General features: G+C 31.7%; 3 protein-coding genes across 6 annotated transcripts; 2 read left to right on the forward strand and 1 right to left on the reverse strand.

Annotated features, from left to right (window-relative positions):
- The first annotated feature begins 1,095 nt into the window (after window positions 1–1,095).
- LOC107413761 (uncharacterized) lies at window positions 1,096–5,148 on the forward strand. The gene is made up of 10 exons (XM_016021803.4): window positions 1,096–1,405; window positions 1,546–1,713; window positions 1,912–2,127; window positions 2,243–2,425; window positions 2,657–2,878; window positions 3,360–3,476; window positions 3,561–3,704; window positions 3,990–4,091; window positions 4,430–4,498; window positions 4,603–5,148. Exons 1-10 carry the CDS (start codon window positions 1,235–1,237, stop codon window positions 4,834–4,836), a joined length of 1,626 nt encoding a protein of 541 aa, XP_015877289.3. The 5' UTR covers window positions 1,096–1,234; the 3' UTR covers window positions 4,837–5,148.
- Window positions 5,149–7,884: 2,736 nt separating this feature from the next.
- Window positions 7,885–11,638, forward strand: LOC107413763 (uncharacterized protein At2g39920). Of its 3 annotated transcripts, XM_016021804.4 has the most exons (6): window positions 7,889–8,042; window positions 8,596–8,651; window positions 8,759–8,912; window positions 9,418–9,865; window positions 10,584–10,784; window positions 11,170–11,638. In XM_016021804.4, the coding sequence occupies exons 3-6, from the start codon at window positions 8,843–8,845 to the stop codon at window positions 11,378–11,380; spliced, it is 930 nt and encodes a 309-aa protein (XP_015877290.3). In that variant the 5' UTR covers window positions 7,889–8,042; window positions 8,596–8,651; window positions 8,759–8,842; the 3' UTR covers window positions 11,381–11,638. The 3 variants fall into 3 exon arrangements, with proteins under 3 accessions (XP_015877291.3, XP_015877290.3, XP_024927976.3); XM_016021805.4 differs by lacking the exon at window positions 8,596–8,651 and having other exon boundaries at window positions 7,885–8,042; XM_025072208.3 differs by lacking the exon at window positions 8,596–8,651 and having other exon boundaries at window positions 7,894–8,042; window positions 8,702–8,912.
- A 755-nt stretch (window positions 11,639–12,393) lies between these two features.
- Window positions 12,394–15,449, reverse strand: LOC107413764 (L10-interacting MYB domain-containing protein). Of its 2 annotated transcripts, XM_048470492.2 has the most exons (4): window positions 15,209–15,449; window positions 13,254–13,777; window positions 12,674–13,151; window positions 12,394–12,439 (listed from the first exon to the last, which is right to left on the reverse strand). In XM_048470492.2, exons 1-3 carry the CDS (start codon window positions 15,213–15,215, stop codon window positions 12,675–12,677), a joined length of 1,008 nt encoding a protein of 335 aa, XP_048326449.2. In that variant the 5' UTR covers window positions 15,216–15,449; the 3' UTR covers window positions 12,394–12,439; window position 12,674. The 2 variants fall into 2 exon arrangements, with proteins under 2 accessions (XP_048326449.2, XP_015877292.3); XM_016021806.4 differs by having other exon boundaries at window positions 12,394–13,151.
- Between the last annotated feature and the right edge of the window lie 877 nt (window positions 15,450–16,326).

Here is a 16,326-nt window from a genome sequence, read left to right on the forward strand (position 1 = left end):
AAAAAACCAAACCTTGTATGTAAAAAATAAAAAAATAAAAAAAAACACAAAAAAACAAAAACTATTTAATTTTTTTTTGAAAACTATTAAACCAAACATGTTTTCTGTGTTTTGGTGTTGAAAACTGTTTTCAAACATCAACAGCCAAACGATTCTTGTTTTCGTTAAACAAGAGAAAATAACTTTCTATTTTCATTTCTGAAAACAATGTTTCGAAAACAGAAAACTAAAAATATAACCAAACATATTTTTGAATTATATGGAGCCTGTAAGCAAACAACGAATTTAACAGTTGAACCTTCCAAAAGGGTAGATCATGATACTTATTGCGAATAATTACAAGATAAGATATTAATAAGTTATTTAATATCCAACCTTATATTTTTCAAATACAGATTAAGATTCAAATATAATAATGATTACTGTCTAAAATAAAAAAAATTGCATATCGGATATTAATCGGATGTTACAAATGGTATAACATTACAAAATAAATTTCTCACCTAGTAGATTACAATTTGATAAATTACAATTTGATGAATTAGAACAATGAAATTTCAAGGATTTTTATTGATTCGTGGCCACATTTTATTATTGTAATTATGGACAAAATAAACATTGACGAGTTCTCATTGGTTGGTATACGATTCAAACTTTTGATAACTTTATTGTGGAATTTGCATTTTCTTTCTGATCATTTTATTACGAAATACCTTAAATTTTATAATTTTGGCTCTTAATTGCTTACAACTTATTTAGAAATTATATATGAGAGGCATATGTGAATTGCACATATATATAAGTTTTAAAAAATGTTAATTAAAAAACAATAAAATTCATACCTTAAGAAAAAAGGTTCATAATTGATATTGATAGAAATAAATTAACAAAATTAACGCAAGTTTTAAAATATTTTAATTAAGAATAAATCATTACCAAACTTGCATTCTTCTTCTGATTTTTTTTTTTTTTTTTTTTGAATCACTCTTTGTTTTTTTGTTAATTGAATTTAATGTATAATGAAATAGCATATATAAGATCTCATCGAAAGTTTTAAAACTATATAAAATCCCAGATTCGTTATTACGATAAACTTGAGGGTCACAAACTATCAATTTAACCCTTCGAATTTTTGAAATCAATTTTTTCTGACAAAAGAAAAAGAAGAGGCCGCAGCAACACTTCTAGTTCAGGTCTAAGTTTCCGCTCTCTGTTTCGGGCCCAACGCTTTTTCATGGAGTTTGGAGCTATGTCCAAGGTCTTTAACACCAACCGATTCCCTTGCTTTAGCCCTTTACCGGCAAACCATCAGAGACCCAGCGACCGTCCAAGCTTCTACCTTTATCGCTCTTCAATGGCTTCCTCATCATTATCACGTAGCGGCACAAATATCTCATTTCAGAAGGTTTAGTTACTGTTTATTATTATTTTTAAAGCTCAATTGTTGTTATTTAACCATAAATTTCACAGACTATTAGTGGGCAATCTTGGGTTTTTTTTTTTGTTTTTTTTTTTTTTGGGTTTTGTTTGAATTTGATTTGTCAGGTGGTGAATAATAGTAAGCCTGCGGAACTGCGTAGAGAATCTGCTGAATTTGAGCTTTCGAATTTGACAGCTATATCGCCGTTGGATGGTCGATATTGGAATAAAGTGAAAGAATTGGCTCCTTATACGAGTGAATATGCACTAATCTACTATAGGGTTTTAGTTGAGGTATATTTCTAATTCTCATTTTTTTAGAACCTGTTGAATTTGTTGTTTCTGAAAGAAGAATATAAGCACCATGCTACGATGTCCAATGGGTCAGATAAATATTGTAAATTTTTTAGTTCAGTTTAAATTAACTGATTACGAATCTCTTTCCAATTTTTTGGGGTATGCATTTCAATATTGATAATTAATATGTCTCAGGTACAATGGTTGTTGAAACTTTCCCAAATTCCTGAAGTTGAAGAGGTGCCTAGTGTCAGCGAAGATGGCCGTTCTTATTTGCAAGGACTAGTTGATGGGTTTAGCCTGAATGATGCATTGGAAATTAAAAAGATTGAAAAAGTGACAAATCATGATGTGAAAGCCGTGGAGTACTTCTTGAAGCAAAAGTGTCAGTCACATCCAGAGATAGCTAAGGTTTAGATACACTTGGTTGGTTTCTGGATTTTTTTAAAATATATTTGACTGTCATGTTTGTATAATAAATGTTCAAAATCTGAAGATCAACTATTCATTCTGTTTCCTGTTGAAGGTCCTTGAATTTTTCCATTTTGCCTGCACATCTGAAGACATCAACAATCTTTCTCATGCAATGATGCTGAAAGATGCTTTGGAAAATGTTATTTTTCCAACTATTATTGATTTGATTAAGGAAATATGTAACATGGCTGAGGAGAACGCCCATATTCCCATGCTTTCTCGCACCCATGGCCAGGTGAATAGCTATTTCTTAGGTGTATCTAACTAACTGCATCTGCTTTTAACAAGGCTGTTTCTAATTCCTCCACCTTGATCATAGAAATTTGTGAAAATATTTAAATTCTGAGCAATGGTGTGAAAGGATCATATTTTCAACTCTATTAGTTGCTATAATTGTCTGTCATCTTTTATTTCTTCATACTTTCTAGCATGATTTATATTGTACTTTTACTTGTTCCTCTTGTAGCCAGCTACACCAACAACCTTGGGCAAGGAAATGGCAAATTTTGCTTACAGGTTAAGTGAGATCAGGGGGAAAATTTCCCAAGTTGAGATACTGGGAAAACTTGCTGGTGCCGTTGGTAATTACAATGCCCATCTCGTTGCATATCCTGATGTTGACTGGCCCCAAATTGCTGAAGAGTTTGTAACCTCGCTTGGATTGAGTTTCAATCCTTATGTTACTCAAGTATGTTTGTTGCACTTGTTACTCCTATATCCTTATGTTACTTAGTATTTACAAATTATGAGTATTTGTGGGGAAAGCCCCTTCCTTTCTTTTGATTTTATGATTAACATTTTCAGTTATTGGTTTGTCTGTTAGTGATAACTTTGAATAATGATATTGACCTCTGCTGTACTGATTAAGAAGAAATTTTCAAAAAGAATGAGATATTTTTAAAACTTTTTGAATGGAAACTAGCACTATGGAAGGAAGGATGAAATTATGAAGGAACAGAGAGGTATGAAAGGAGGAAAAATTTATAAATTAGGGAGAGTGATTCTTGGTGGGCTAAGAAGGGCTGGCTGATCTTCTTTTCTCTTTTGTGTTTTGTTAAATAAATGACTTACCTTTTCCTTTCCTTTATTAATGTTGAATATCTGTCCTCCATTTCCCTCCTACCAAACATGCATAATCTTCTGATTAAATCACTTGGCTGGTTTTTCAGATTGAATCTCATGACTATATGGCGGCACTTTTTGATGCAATTTGCCAGTTCAACAATGTATTGATTGATTTTGATAGAGATATATGGGGTTACATATCTTTGGGTTACTTTAAGCAGGTGAGTATTCTAATGTTCTTTTGAATGATAAATAATTTTCATCATGTAAATTAAAATATAACATTTCATTTTTAATTTGAGTAGATAACTAAAGCCGGTGAGATTGGATCTTCAACAATGCCTCATAAGGTAAACCCTATTGATTTTGAAAACAGTGAAGGTAATCTTGGCGTGGCTAATGCAAATCTATCTCACTTAAGCATGAAGTTACCTATCTCGAGATGGCAGGTAAAATATACTCTAGTTTCTATTTTATCTTGATTCCTTCCAGCACAGGAACATTGAGATTTGACTAATGATGCCGAAGGTGTTGTGTAGATACTAGCATGTTCTGAAATTTATGGTGGATGAATGTGATTTTTCTTATCAAATTAGTTGTTTTTTCAATCAGCAATGCAATCACAGTTTTAATTGGTTTTAGTATTATGGTTACCTTTGTATTATTTAGAGAAAGTGGTTGCAAAGTGTTCCTTGGCTTCAATTTTTTCCCTTTTCCATGTTTTATATTTGCAGCGTGACTTAACTGATTCAACCGTTCTAAGAAACTTGGGCTTGGGACTGGGACACTCTCTTCTTGCCTACAAAAGCACGCTGCAAGGAATTGCAAAGCTTCAGGTATGTTATTAATACTGGCTCTACATTGCTTGTCTGGAGGTTATGTTGATGCAGCAGTATTTGACAAGTTATTTAGTATGAAATGGAGGGATTCTTATCTATTGAAATATGATAGATCAGATGACACAATAACATGTTTATTAAGTGTTACAGATGTTCTAGCTTCGCTTACACTAGAAAATATTAATAAGAGTTATAATATCTGGAGAGTTGGCACTACCTAAGGAATGATTGTTTTGACCGGCTGAATTGACATTTTTAAATGAATATCTCTACACAAGGAAAAAGTTGATTCTGTATAGGGAAATATTTTTGACTGAAAATGTTTTGAAATTTAGGTCAATGAAGCTCGGCTGCATGAGGACTTGGATAATTGTTGGGAGATTCTTGCTGAACCAATACAAACTGTATGTATCTTTCCTCTAGTTGTCTTCCTGATCAGTTCTGTTTGTTTTCTATTATTTTCTCTCTAAAGGAATACACTAACCAATTACACTTTATTTGTATACAGGTTATGCGAAGATATGATGTTCCCGAGCCTTATGAGAAATTGAAGGAACTAACCAGAGGAAGAGAAGTTACCAAAGAAAGTATAAGAAAATTTATTGAAGGTTTAGAATTACCCAAGGAGGCAAAAACCAATCTATTAAAGTTGACACCACACAACTATGTTGGAGTTGCTGTTAAATTGGCAAGGGAGGTCCACAGAGTAGTGAACTTGGTGGATGGTAAAACAGTGTTTTGATCTCATAGTTGAAGACCTGATGAAGGGACCAACAAGATCCAAATTTTCACTGTGTACTTAGGATTCACTGTGTACTTAGGATTCAATCATTTTGTTAGGTAAAACTCGATCAGATTGAGATCGCTTAGGAAGAACTGTATCATTTTTGGGTGCCTAGTAGAAGCCAAGATTGAAGTATAATGCCTGAACATGCCAGTAATCAACATAACGTTTGAGAAGTTGATACTTGGCATTCATAAGTTGTAATAGCACGGAAATAGATGTGAACTATTATAAATTAAAGTTTTGGTGATGAGGTTTGCCCAAGAATTACATCTTCTGGCATTTCTAGTGAAATTGGTTTTGAAAATTTCAATCAGGTGGAGATAAATGTGCTTGTGGGTAATCAATGCCTACAAGAAATGGGACATGGAGAAGTGTCAAAAGTGGCTTTTTTCAACCTCAGCAATTTCTCCAGAGTGCTCTTGTATTTTGTCTAGGTCACAAACGTGAATTTGAATGCAAGGAGGGTGAATAGTTATGTCTGGTTACTATTCTCCCGTGTAGGGAACAAAGTTTGTTGCTGCTCTTTTATTTATTTATTCCTTTGGCTGACTGAAAAAACAAAAAAAAATTCCGGTTTCGATCAAACTTCTGCCTTTGGCAATTTGGGTAAGTTAATTGGATTTCAAGCTATCATTCCTCTCCGAGAAAAAAAGAAGAATGCTTCCCCTATATTGATCACGCTTACTAGGAATGGGAAAAATACACTAATGGAGTAACATATATATTAAATTAGAATTATACAAACTTTAATTTTCTTGTTTCTTTTGATTTGGTGAATTATTGATTATAATCCTCATAACACAATCTAGTAGTAAAACCGCTATTTTTTTCCTACTAAATATTTAAGTTTGAAATGATGAAATCCCCTTCAAGGAAGAAAATGTCGAGGAAATCATTGAGATGTCGCCAATAATATGGGTCGATTTGGTTTTATGGGTTTTTTTAAATCGAACTGATCAATTCGGTTTGGATTGAATATGAAACCGAGCCGAAACGACCACCATGTTCAACCCGAAACCGAACCAAACCAATGGCCATTGGTCAGTTTGGGTTGGGTTCACGGTTTGGATCAATTTGGCTCTCATGTTGGATCTCATGTTGAACCTTGACCCAAACTTCTTTATTTATGCTTTTTTTTTTTTTTTGACAGGTTTATTTATACTATTTTGAAATATAAATTTTACATATTAGACCAAAATTGTATAAAGTTTCTTTAGGCCTTTTTAATTATCAATTTTCAATAATAAAACATATTATATAAGATGGATCCGGTTGATTCAGGTTAGATTGGATAAAATTTCTTTCGAACCAAACATAAAGGGTTTTTTTATATCCATAACCGAACTGATCTGTTTAAAGACTTAAACCCAACGCAAACCAAACCAAATAATTTGGATCGGTCAGTTTGGTCGGGCCGGTTCGGATTTGACCCATTCCTACTCTTGACTAATGGTAAAAAAAAATTTGAATATTGGTATAAGAAATACTGTATTTTTTTTACTTACAACAATTTTTAATATTTATAGACTATTTTATTATTATTATATTCTAATTATTGTATTTTTATACTATTTTACTATATTAATTATTTCATATGCAAAAATCTATATTGTAAATGAAATATTTACAATTTCTATAATTTTATCGATATTTTCATAAAATTATACTTTCGACATTTTCATCGATACCGATATTTTCATCATTGATCTCCTTTATTAATTTATTAAGGAAAAAAAAAATCAGAGTTTGAATTCCCCCAATATTTCATTCCTAATATATATATATATATATATATATATAAACGTGTTAAAAAAAAATATATATATATATATAAAAGAAAAGAAATTATTTGACGTTAAAATTTTTAAATAAAAATTATTTACTATCCATTAATCGATGTAGTTCTTAAAATTTATTTTCAATCGCAAATATATATAGATATATATATATATATATTTTTTTTTCTTTCTAAATTATTATTATTATTTGTGTTGATTAATTCTCTTTCCTATTAAATCTGTTTACGGTTACAAATTTTATAAAACATTAAATTGGGATTTATTTTAGAGTTTAGACAAAATATATGGTATTAAATTTTATATAACTGTATTCGTAAAAAAATTTCAAAATCCACTGTTATATATAAAATCAATGGTTATAATATTATTAAATATTATCAAATTAGAAATAATTATACTACATATATATGATTTAATATATTAAAAATTTAGTTGTCAGTTTCATTTGGTAAACATATATATGATTTAATATATTAAAAATCCAATACTCATTGTCATTTGCTAATGCTAATGTGTTAGTTTTTTATTTTTAGTTTTCTCTATTTAATTATATTTAGTTTGTTTATTTCAAATATTAGTTATTAATTATAACTTAGAAAGTTAAGAAAAAGAAAAAAACACATAAATACAAACTGAAAAACCATATGAAATTATATTGGTTTTTATTTTTGTTTTTCTATGGATAAATAAAAAACAAACAACATGTTATCAAATAAGATCATAATGATTAAAAAATATAGCTTCAATGGTTAAATATTTCTATCTATACTATAAGAATATAAATTCGAATAATGAGGGTGAGATTTGAGATAATTTATAATTTTTTTTAAAAAAAATATCATAATGATATGTATCCAAAATTTGAAGATGTGGTATGTGATCAAAGAATGTGAATTATTTTGCATATCCATATTTAAACATTTAGAAATGAAATTATGTTTACCCAACATGGAAGATATTATTCAAAATTTATTTTCTCTAAAATATTTTCTAATTGAAAAGTAGTAAGTATACTCTCACGTGCACAACCATATTTTAAGAATTATTGTAATAATTAACAGGGACCCATGGTACGAACTGTTTTTTTGATTTTTCCTATAATCTATATGGTCGGACCCAGAACTTGTAGCTATCGGTTCATAGAGATTTGAGACAAAATTACCCTTTCATCGAAATGCAATGACAAACAGGTCCCAATGTAAAAAGAAACCAACTTTTGGAGTGTAAGAAAGGAAACTTCCTCACGGGAAAGACAGTGATAGAGATTAATGGCGAAATATCTGCCTCCGGGATTTATAGTGCTTCGAGACTCTTATCTTCTTGCTGTCCCAGAAACAACCATCTTTCCAACGTCTCTCTCAGGTACTCTCTCTCTCTCTCTCTCTCTCTCGTCCTTGGCAGTGAATAAAATATCTGATCCGGCTTTTTAAGTGTTCAGGAGATTATTAGCTTGATCCGGCTTTTTAAGTATTCAGGAGATTATTAGCTTTCTTTATGACTGATTTTGTTTTAAATTTTTTTAATTTTTTTAATTTTTTTTTTTTTAATCTTAGATTGAAAAATCATGGCTAAAAGAGTAAAGGGTTGGTGTCAAAAAACAAATTTTTTTTTTTTTTAATTAATTCGGGCTCATGCTGTGGAATGACTGGAATTTTCATGACATAGTCTCTTGAAACTTTTGTGGGTCTGATTTCATACCTATGTGTTATTTTGATGAACTTGGGGTTCATCCAAAGGTTGTAGATTGTAAAATTTGATCGAGCTTCCTAGATGTGGCCGAAGGGTGGTAGTGGGTCTCTATTGAGTGATATGGTTCATAGTATTAATACATAACGACTTTCTGCACAAGGTATATACATACATAAATGGAGATAGTTTCAGCTTCTTGATCATGAAATTTTATCCTCTATTATAGGCAAAAGAGATAGAGGCGTTTTCTGATAGCTGTCAGCATAATGTTTGAAGTTTCTTGTAAGTTATGATTTTAACTAGACATATTATATTTGAAATTTGCTTTACAGTTACAGTGCAAGGCTAAAATGAGAGCATCGTATTAATGAATTTGTCTTTGTAAATAGCTGGTGACCCTTCTATTAACCGGAGGGATCTGCAATACCATATTGCTACTGCTGAACCAGTAATCTGCTGGTTAGATTAGAACCATGTCTGCTTATGGGCATCAAATGGAGCGGGAGTACTCTGCTCAGAGTCTTTCCAGTAGAGGAGGTTCTGGTAATGCCATCTTTTCTAATCTTTATTCTCTACTACCCAAAGAGATAGAAAATATAATGTACAAAATTTGGTGAATCATGAGGACTATACATGAATATTCAATAGACTTTGTGTACATGGCTTAAGTGGAAGAAGGCTGTAAGCATAATCATCTTTATGAACTTCAATAAGAAGTTAAAGGTTTTTATGGTCAAATGTTTGCTAAAAAATCAATAACAAATGAGGAGTTAAAACCTCGAGAAACACTATTAATTATAGGATTGAATGAAAATAATTACTATGGCATTTGAATAGCATTGTTCTGAAAATTAGTATGGGGTTGCTTAGTTTAGTACAACACAACTTCTGGAGTGCATGTCTATTGTCTACGACTATGTGTGACATGATCTACCATGCTTTTGTTAACTATTAATATGATAGAACAGGGCGAGACAAGAAAAGTTATATTGAGCTTAAATCTAAATTTCTAGTAACAGATTACCTTTTTCCTTTTTGTTGAACACAGATAGAGAAAGCCATTATGTGGTAGAGACGGGGTTCTACATGACATCATTTGCTGCCACAATTTTCATTGCTGCTCTTGTAACTATTGGGGTTTTATTTATTACTTTGCTGATTGCACTTACTGTAATGCTGCAATCTTGTCAAAGTAGGAGTGCAGGACTTATTGAGAGTCAGAAATCAGATTATGACTACAATAAATGCAAGATCTTTGTTATGCATGCGGAGCTCAACAACTTGGAATCTGGTCACATCCCTATAGTTTGCAGGGTCCCCACTGTCCTGTATATCAAACAAGGCCAATATGCAAGAGATTTAAACTCTACCATGTCGGTGGTAGAGAACTTTTTCAGCAATGTTAGCCCTCTAAATGATGGTCTTGATGTGGTGTTGATGGATGTAGATGATATTCTTTCTTCAAACCCTCACAATGATAATATATTGCTAAAAAGGTAACTGCCTTGTATCTTTCAAAACATTTTCTTATTCCTTCTTTGGGAATACCTTTTAGATTTTTGACATTACTAGATTCACACTAAGGCTTACAAATTTTATAAAGGCCTATGTTTTTACATGTTTCTTCAAATTTTACTTGTATACTGTTTGAAATAGGCAAAGAACTTCTGCCCTTTAAGTCATTTCTTTTAATGTTGTCACCAGACATCCTCTTCCCACAACCTTTTATGTTTTTTTGTGTGTGCACGAAAATAATATTTTCTCCAACTTGTGATTGACCATGTTTTTGTACAAAGTACACATGGTTCTAAAGTAAAATCAAAGGTTTTTGTTATAGAGTTGCATGTGCTAGAAGCTTCATCTTCCATCATCATCATCATCATCATCACCACCACCACCATCTTATGTTTTTAGAGGTGAATTTTGATTTAATTATTCTTTGTCCATAAGGCAAAAGAATAATTGGCTGGGTAAATATATTTAAAGAATAGCTTCAATTATGGTAACAGAGAGAATTATGTGCCTATTTAATTCCTTTCTTAATGTTAAATGAGTTTGTTTAATCAATCTGGATCAGATGTTTGGGCTAGTCTGATATTTCCGATTGTCCAATTTTGAGTCTTTTAACTTGTAGATTATTAGATTCTGTTTTATTTTTTTATCTTGATGTACTATTCTATTGACTTGATTAAATTGAGTTGTGTTTTGGCACAGATATGATCAGTATGGTTGTAGTAATTGTATTGAAGAGGTAAAGCATCTCAAAGAAATGCTTATTCATAACATCTACAAAAAACTTCACGATAGAAGCTGGACTTTAGTTTTGTTTTCAAGAAGGGCTGAGAGACAAAAGAATGCCACCATAGAGCACCTTGTTTCTTCAGGATACAGAGATTGGTCTTCATTGATAATGAGGTACTAATGCTATGTTCCTTTGTTTTAGCACTATATGTGAATGTTATTATGTCAGTTAAATGTGATGGAGGTCTTCTGATAATGTCACTTAAAGAAAAAAGCATCATGGAACATTGGATGCCAACATCTTTTGGTGCAAGAATGAAAATCCCAGTTTAAGTCTAAAGCACTCCTAATTTCTTGCCTCATACTATGTTTGTAAAAGAAATTTGAGCCCATGTAACATGATTGCTAGGATACGTTCTTGAATGAACTTCAAAATTTTGTCAGTATGTTTGTTATCCATTTAGCTTACCATTTTTTTTTCTCATCTGAGTGGAAAGCAGCTAGAAACTGTATTATCCGTCAGATATGAAGTTTGACAAAATGATAAATGCTCTTGCAGATCAGAAGACGAAATGCATATGGATAGCTGTGAATACCTTTCTAGACGAAAGGCGGCATTGCTTAAAGAAGGTTTTCGGTTAAGGGGCACGATAAGCAGTCGCTTGGATGCTTTAACAGGCTCCTATTCAAGAGAGCACATTTTTAAGGTTCCAAATCCATTATATTACAATTTTGAGGATCAAAAGGAGAATGCAGATAAAACATCATAGATCATACTCCAAGGTGGCAAAATCGGTTTGTTCTTTTATTATTATTATTATTATATTTTCCTGTCTTAATTTTAATTTTTTAATTTTTAATTTTAATTAATTATCGTCATCACCCAACTATCATGTAAATCCAAATCAGCCATACAAGAAGCTTTGGTTAGAAGAAACTTGTATATAGTTTTTATCGATGTTATATTTTATGTTTCTTACCCATTGTATTATTTTTATTTTTTTCTATATCATTTTTTTCTTCCACTATTTTCTTGGATGTAGGTTCCAACATATATACATATATATATATATTTTGGTTGGAAATGATACTATTAAAAATAAACAAATTACAAACCAACTCAGAACAAAAATATAAAATTTGAAAAATCGAGCATTAGAGAGCAGGTATTTTAATTATGTTGTGGTAAATATATGTTTTAACTTCGTATGAATATTTTTGCGCAGTATCTTTCAGATGAATTTTCTAACAGCCTAACACCTGTAGAATCTAAAGCCTTCATCTGAGTTAAAATTCAAAGTAGAATCATTTATTTTGTTTTTGTTGTTTGGTTGTTTTAGTTTATATCAAACTATTTTATTGAGTGGAATTGGTAAGCCATTTATACGTATATTTATAAGTATATTTGGAAGATAAAATAATTATATACATTTAAGTGTTAAAGTATGTGAAAGTCGCCACAAAAAATATAAGCTGAGGAGCCGAATCCAATAATGTGGATCAAGGTAAGAAGCTAATCTACAACCTCAAAACATATGGTTTAGTCACGCATAAGCCACCCATTCTAAATAGAAAATAAAGTAATTAAATTCTTAGATTTATTTCTCAAAAAAAAAAAGAAAAAGAAAAAATCATAGGTTTAAATATTACAAGTTTTGAAGATCATGCTAAACTATCAATTTACAATGGCAGAAGTGCAACACTTTGTCATGTTAATTATTATTTTATTTATGTCTCTTTACCCATTTTAGCCGATCTACTATTTTTAGCCAATCAAACGATCGAAAAAAGGAAGGTGTCTCACATTATAAGGACAGTTGATGAACAACCTGCAACATAAAAAGAACAAGAACCTTTAAGAACTGCAAGAAAAAAAGAAATAAATTCATTTCTTTGGCCTATAAACCCCCATTTAGCTTTCTGAAGCTAAAAAGAAAGTGCAAGAGCATCTTAAAAGACCACAGAAACTTAAAACCTTATAAAATTTCTTTTCGAATCTATCCAAAAAAACAACTTATAGGCTATATGTACCAAACAAGAGAAACTCTAAACTAGAAACCAACCCTATTTCAATGGCGAACCAACTGATTGCAGACGCTGCAACCATGAAATTCTTACACTGGCCTTCTTTAGTTGAAGAAAGATTTCCCTATATTCCTTCTTGAGGAACACATCCAATGCAAACAAGTAAAGGTCACTTCCTTGTTTGACTTCCTCCATTGCATCAAGGCAGTCAATGCATTCACCAATACTATAGGTAAGCTTGTTTGGTGCGGTGGGAACTGGTACAGCACTCTTCTGATTAATTATTAATGGGGTCCTTGGTTCGACAGGATTAGGAAGACATGGGGCCATACGCAGGGGCTTTGGGCTTATTGATTGTTCCATATGCAACATGGATGCACTTGAATTGTGATTATGCTTCCTACGCTGAGTAGGAGGTTCTGTCTCTCCAATAACTGTTGTTCCATGAAATATGGTTTCCAGTTTGTCAGCACACTGAAGTTCTTCGAAACGAAATTGTGTAGCTTCCGGGTTTTTCTGTAACAAAGCAAAAACAATATGCCATTACCAACCCAGAACCTCCTTAGTTTCCCATAGAAACATAAAGAAATAACAATATTATTAAGTTACATAGCTTACCTGTAAGTAGTTGCTCCAATCTGCTTCTGTTGCACCAAATTCATTCGTAATTGGATCCCATTTCATGCTAGCTGTGCCAATTAGCTTACACCAGACTTTCCACTGTTCCTTGGTGACATCCCAATGGTTCTTCAATTGTAATCTATCATACCTTAAACCAGTTTTCTTGTGAAACAATTCAAGAATGCTCGTCCAACCCTCTTTGTTGAAATGTGTCCCTGGTTTATTCCCCTTGAAAGTCTCTTCTAGACATAGATCAACAAAAACTTCGTGGATGGCAGGAGCCCAATTGGCTCTTGCCTTCCGAGTGGATGTGCTAGATAAACTCTGTTCACCGGTAATCGCTCTAGATCGTCTATTCTGAGCCTTATCAGCACTCTTCGATACAGGCACATCACAAAAATGCTCGTTTTCCACGTCTATAATTTCTATACTATGCTCTCCTGATAGAGAAAGGGAGGTGGCAGAACCATCATTTGGCCTCTTTCCACAAATAGCACCAGCAGATTCCATGCCTCCAGTATCTACAGTTCCATCAAAAATGATTTCCAATTTGTCAGTGAACTGGAGTTTCTTAAATTGAAATTGTGCTTGCCTGTGATCAACTACTGTTATTACAAATCTGGGATTAATGAAGACCCAGTGATTCTTTGTTTTAAGTAATACCTAACCTTAACCTTTTATGGAATGATTCAACGATACACCTCCAGTCCTCCTTAGTAATATGTGTCCCAGGCTTATGCCCTTTTAATGTCTGTTTTAGACATAAATCAATAAATATATTGTGGCACTTGGGTGTCCAAGCAACCTTTTGAGTTGATGAACCAGACATCCTTCAATCAATAGCAAAAGTTTCTCTATTTTTTTCACATAAGAAAATTAATTATCCATGTGCACACCTCTCCCAAGTTTACTTTTTCATATTATATGAACGAGGTTTTAAAACAAATAAAATAACTAAATGATTCTCAATTGAAAACATCTAGTTTACATTTTCACTAATTGAAATTAGATATATAATGTAATCCAAGATGACAAAACAAAACAAAAAAAAAAAAGGAGAATATTTTAATTATGTATAACAAGAGAAATTAATCACGAATAATATTTTACAAAGACTAGAAGGAAGTCCAAAGAAAATAGCCTGTTCTGTTTACTGTTAGGATAGATAAGAAACTAATGAACTAAGTAAGAAACCTTAGCATCAATATATTGAGAAAAAAAACGAATCTATGAGCGTTTGGAGAATTGGTCTCTAACTAGGAAAAGAAAAGAAAATAAAAGATGTGGAATACTTAAGAAACTTAGACAAGATAAAATAATATGTTCTTCCAACCAGGGCTCATCTCACAACCTTCTCTAGTTCACAATCTTCATTCTTTACCATATGATTCATCAAGGATATAATTTAAAATCATGAAAATCAGGTTTCTGTCTATTAACACAAAAGCCCAGATCAACTAAAGAAACATCCCAACTTAATAGAGCTTCATTCTAAGGCAACAAAAATCTAACATGAAGAGAAGAAAAATTTTATTTGCGGTTCTGTTCCTACATTTTCCCGGAGACCAAAAGCAGGAATATGAGAGAAAATTAAACTGGTTGTAACTTGTAATACAACATATTAATACAAAAGTACTAACCCATATTTAAAAATCTAACAAAAATCCTATAAATTTCATGGTCAATGCAATTAAAATTGGAGGCAAGATTGCTTGTTCAAAAGAAAAAAAAAAAAAAAAACTCAAATCATCATCATCCAAAAAAAATGAAGTTAATATAAATGAAATTGAATATGTATACATACATTCACGTACAAAGGCAATTCTTAAGAACTGATATTTTCACCCACGACTCATATATTAGAGATTAAAATAAGATTAGTGCTGTAAATCACTTTGATTGCAGTCATTTGCAGGACAAGAAACTTAATAAAAATGAGAGAAAGATTCTACCTTTCATTCACAAGGCAGCCACTGGAGATGAAAGGAAGCAACTTTTTAAGACGATGATGAAAGTAGGGCCTCAGTTTTTTATCAAACTCGAAGAGGATGATTATTATCTTCGGGACCCCAATATGGAAAATAATAGAAAATTACTATTATTATTATTTTTTTTCCCAAAAAAATTGAAGTAAATTCAAAACCTTCCTTTTTCTTCCTTTTTTCTTCCTTTTTTCTGGGTCGAGATTAATTAGTAGTCTCGACCTCAATACCATCATCAAGCTTCAACGTCGATGAATAGGGCCCAAATCCGACAAGTTTGGTCACGTAATTCCCCACGTGTTGGCCCACCATCATATTTATACTGCTACTTCTGTAACTGTCGCCATCTCTTTTTTTTAAAATTTCTTTTCCTTTTTAAATATAATATAATTTTCAAAATCCATTGATGTTTATATATTAATATTTTAGTTTAATTATTTTCAATTAATTTTATTAATGTAGTTTTTAAACAAAAAAGCGTTTTTAAAAAATGAATTTAAACAATAAGAAAAACCACATGTGATTTATTTATTTATTTTTTTGGGGAAATGAATTGAATCTAAAATTTAGCAGCCATACGCGCACGTTTTTTAACATTAGTGACACAGAAAGTTCCATAATAAACGAAGTGTGGCTCTTCGATCACTGAACCACTTTTTATATGTAAAGGTTTTACACTAGAACATAGCTCATAAGCTTTATTTTGGTTAGTAAACACTACAGAAACAGCCTTCAGTTAAATATTGACAGAGCAGCAGAAATTTATGCAACATTATAGTGTACTTTCAATTCTGAGCTTCTCCGCCATTGCTCAACATTACCAATCCAGGCTCTTTTTAAATCTGCATATTGTTATGCACAGCTCATTTGGCTTAAAACCTCCTTAATCTTTGCTTTCGTAGTCCTAATCTTTTCTTTCATAGTTTTTCTTCTTTGAATTCTGTTTTAAGTCATTCACAATATGACCAGGTGTTTTTTACACCCAAAAAAAAAAAAAAAAAGAAAAAAAAAAAGAAACTGATTGAGTATCCCGGATGACCAATTACCAAAAAAATGACTAAACTTGACTGAAATTCAATCAAATCCCC

The sequence above is a fragment of the Ziziphus jujuba genome, chromosome 8 (genome assembly GCF_031755915.1).
Source record: "Ziziphus jujuba cultivar Dongzao chromosome 8, ASM3175591v1".
Lineage (NCBI taxonomy): Eukaryota > Viridiplantae > Streptophyta > Magnoliopsida > Rosales > Rhamnaceae > Ziziphus > Ziziphus jujuba.

Excerpts from the sequence above, each read along its gene's own strand:
- LOC107413761 (XM_016021803.4), top strand. The coding sequence starts at position 1,235 with ATGGAGTTTGGAGCTATGTCCAAGGTCTTTAACACCAACCGATTCCCT. Across the intron at positions 2,128-2,242 it reads CACATCCAGAGATAGCTAAG|GTCCTTGAATTTTTCCATTT; the intron begins GTTTAGATACAC and ends TTCCTGTTGAAG. Across the intron at positions 3,705-3,989 it reads TACCTATCTCGAGATGGCAG|CGTGACTTAACTGATTCAAC; the intron begins GTAAAATATACT and ends TTATATTTGCAG.
- LOC107413763 (XM_016021805.4), top strand. The coding sequence starts at position 8,843 with ATGTCTGCTTATGGGCATCAAATGGAGCGGGAGTACTCTGCTCAGAGT. Across the intron at positions 8,913-9,417 it reads TTCCAGTAGAGGAGGTTCTG|ATAGAGAAAGCCATTATGTG; the intron begins GTAATGCCATCT and ends TGTTGAACACAG. Across the intron at positions 10,785-11,169 it reads TGGTCTTCATTGATAATGAG|ATCAGAAGACGAAATGCATA; the intron begins GTACTAATGCTA and ends ATGCTCTTGCAG.
- LOC107413764 (XM_048470492.2), bottom strand. Across the intron at positions 13,152-13,253 it reads ATTGGAGCAACTACTTACAG|AAAAACCCGGAAGCTACACA; the intron begins GTAAGCTATGTA and ends GCTTTGTTACAG.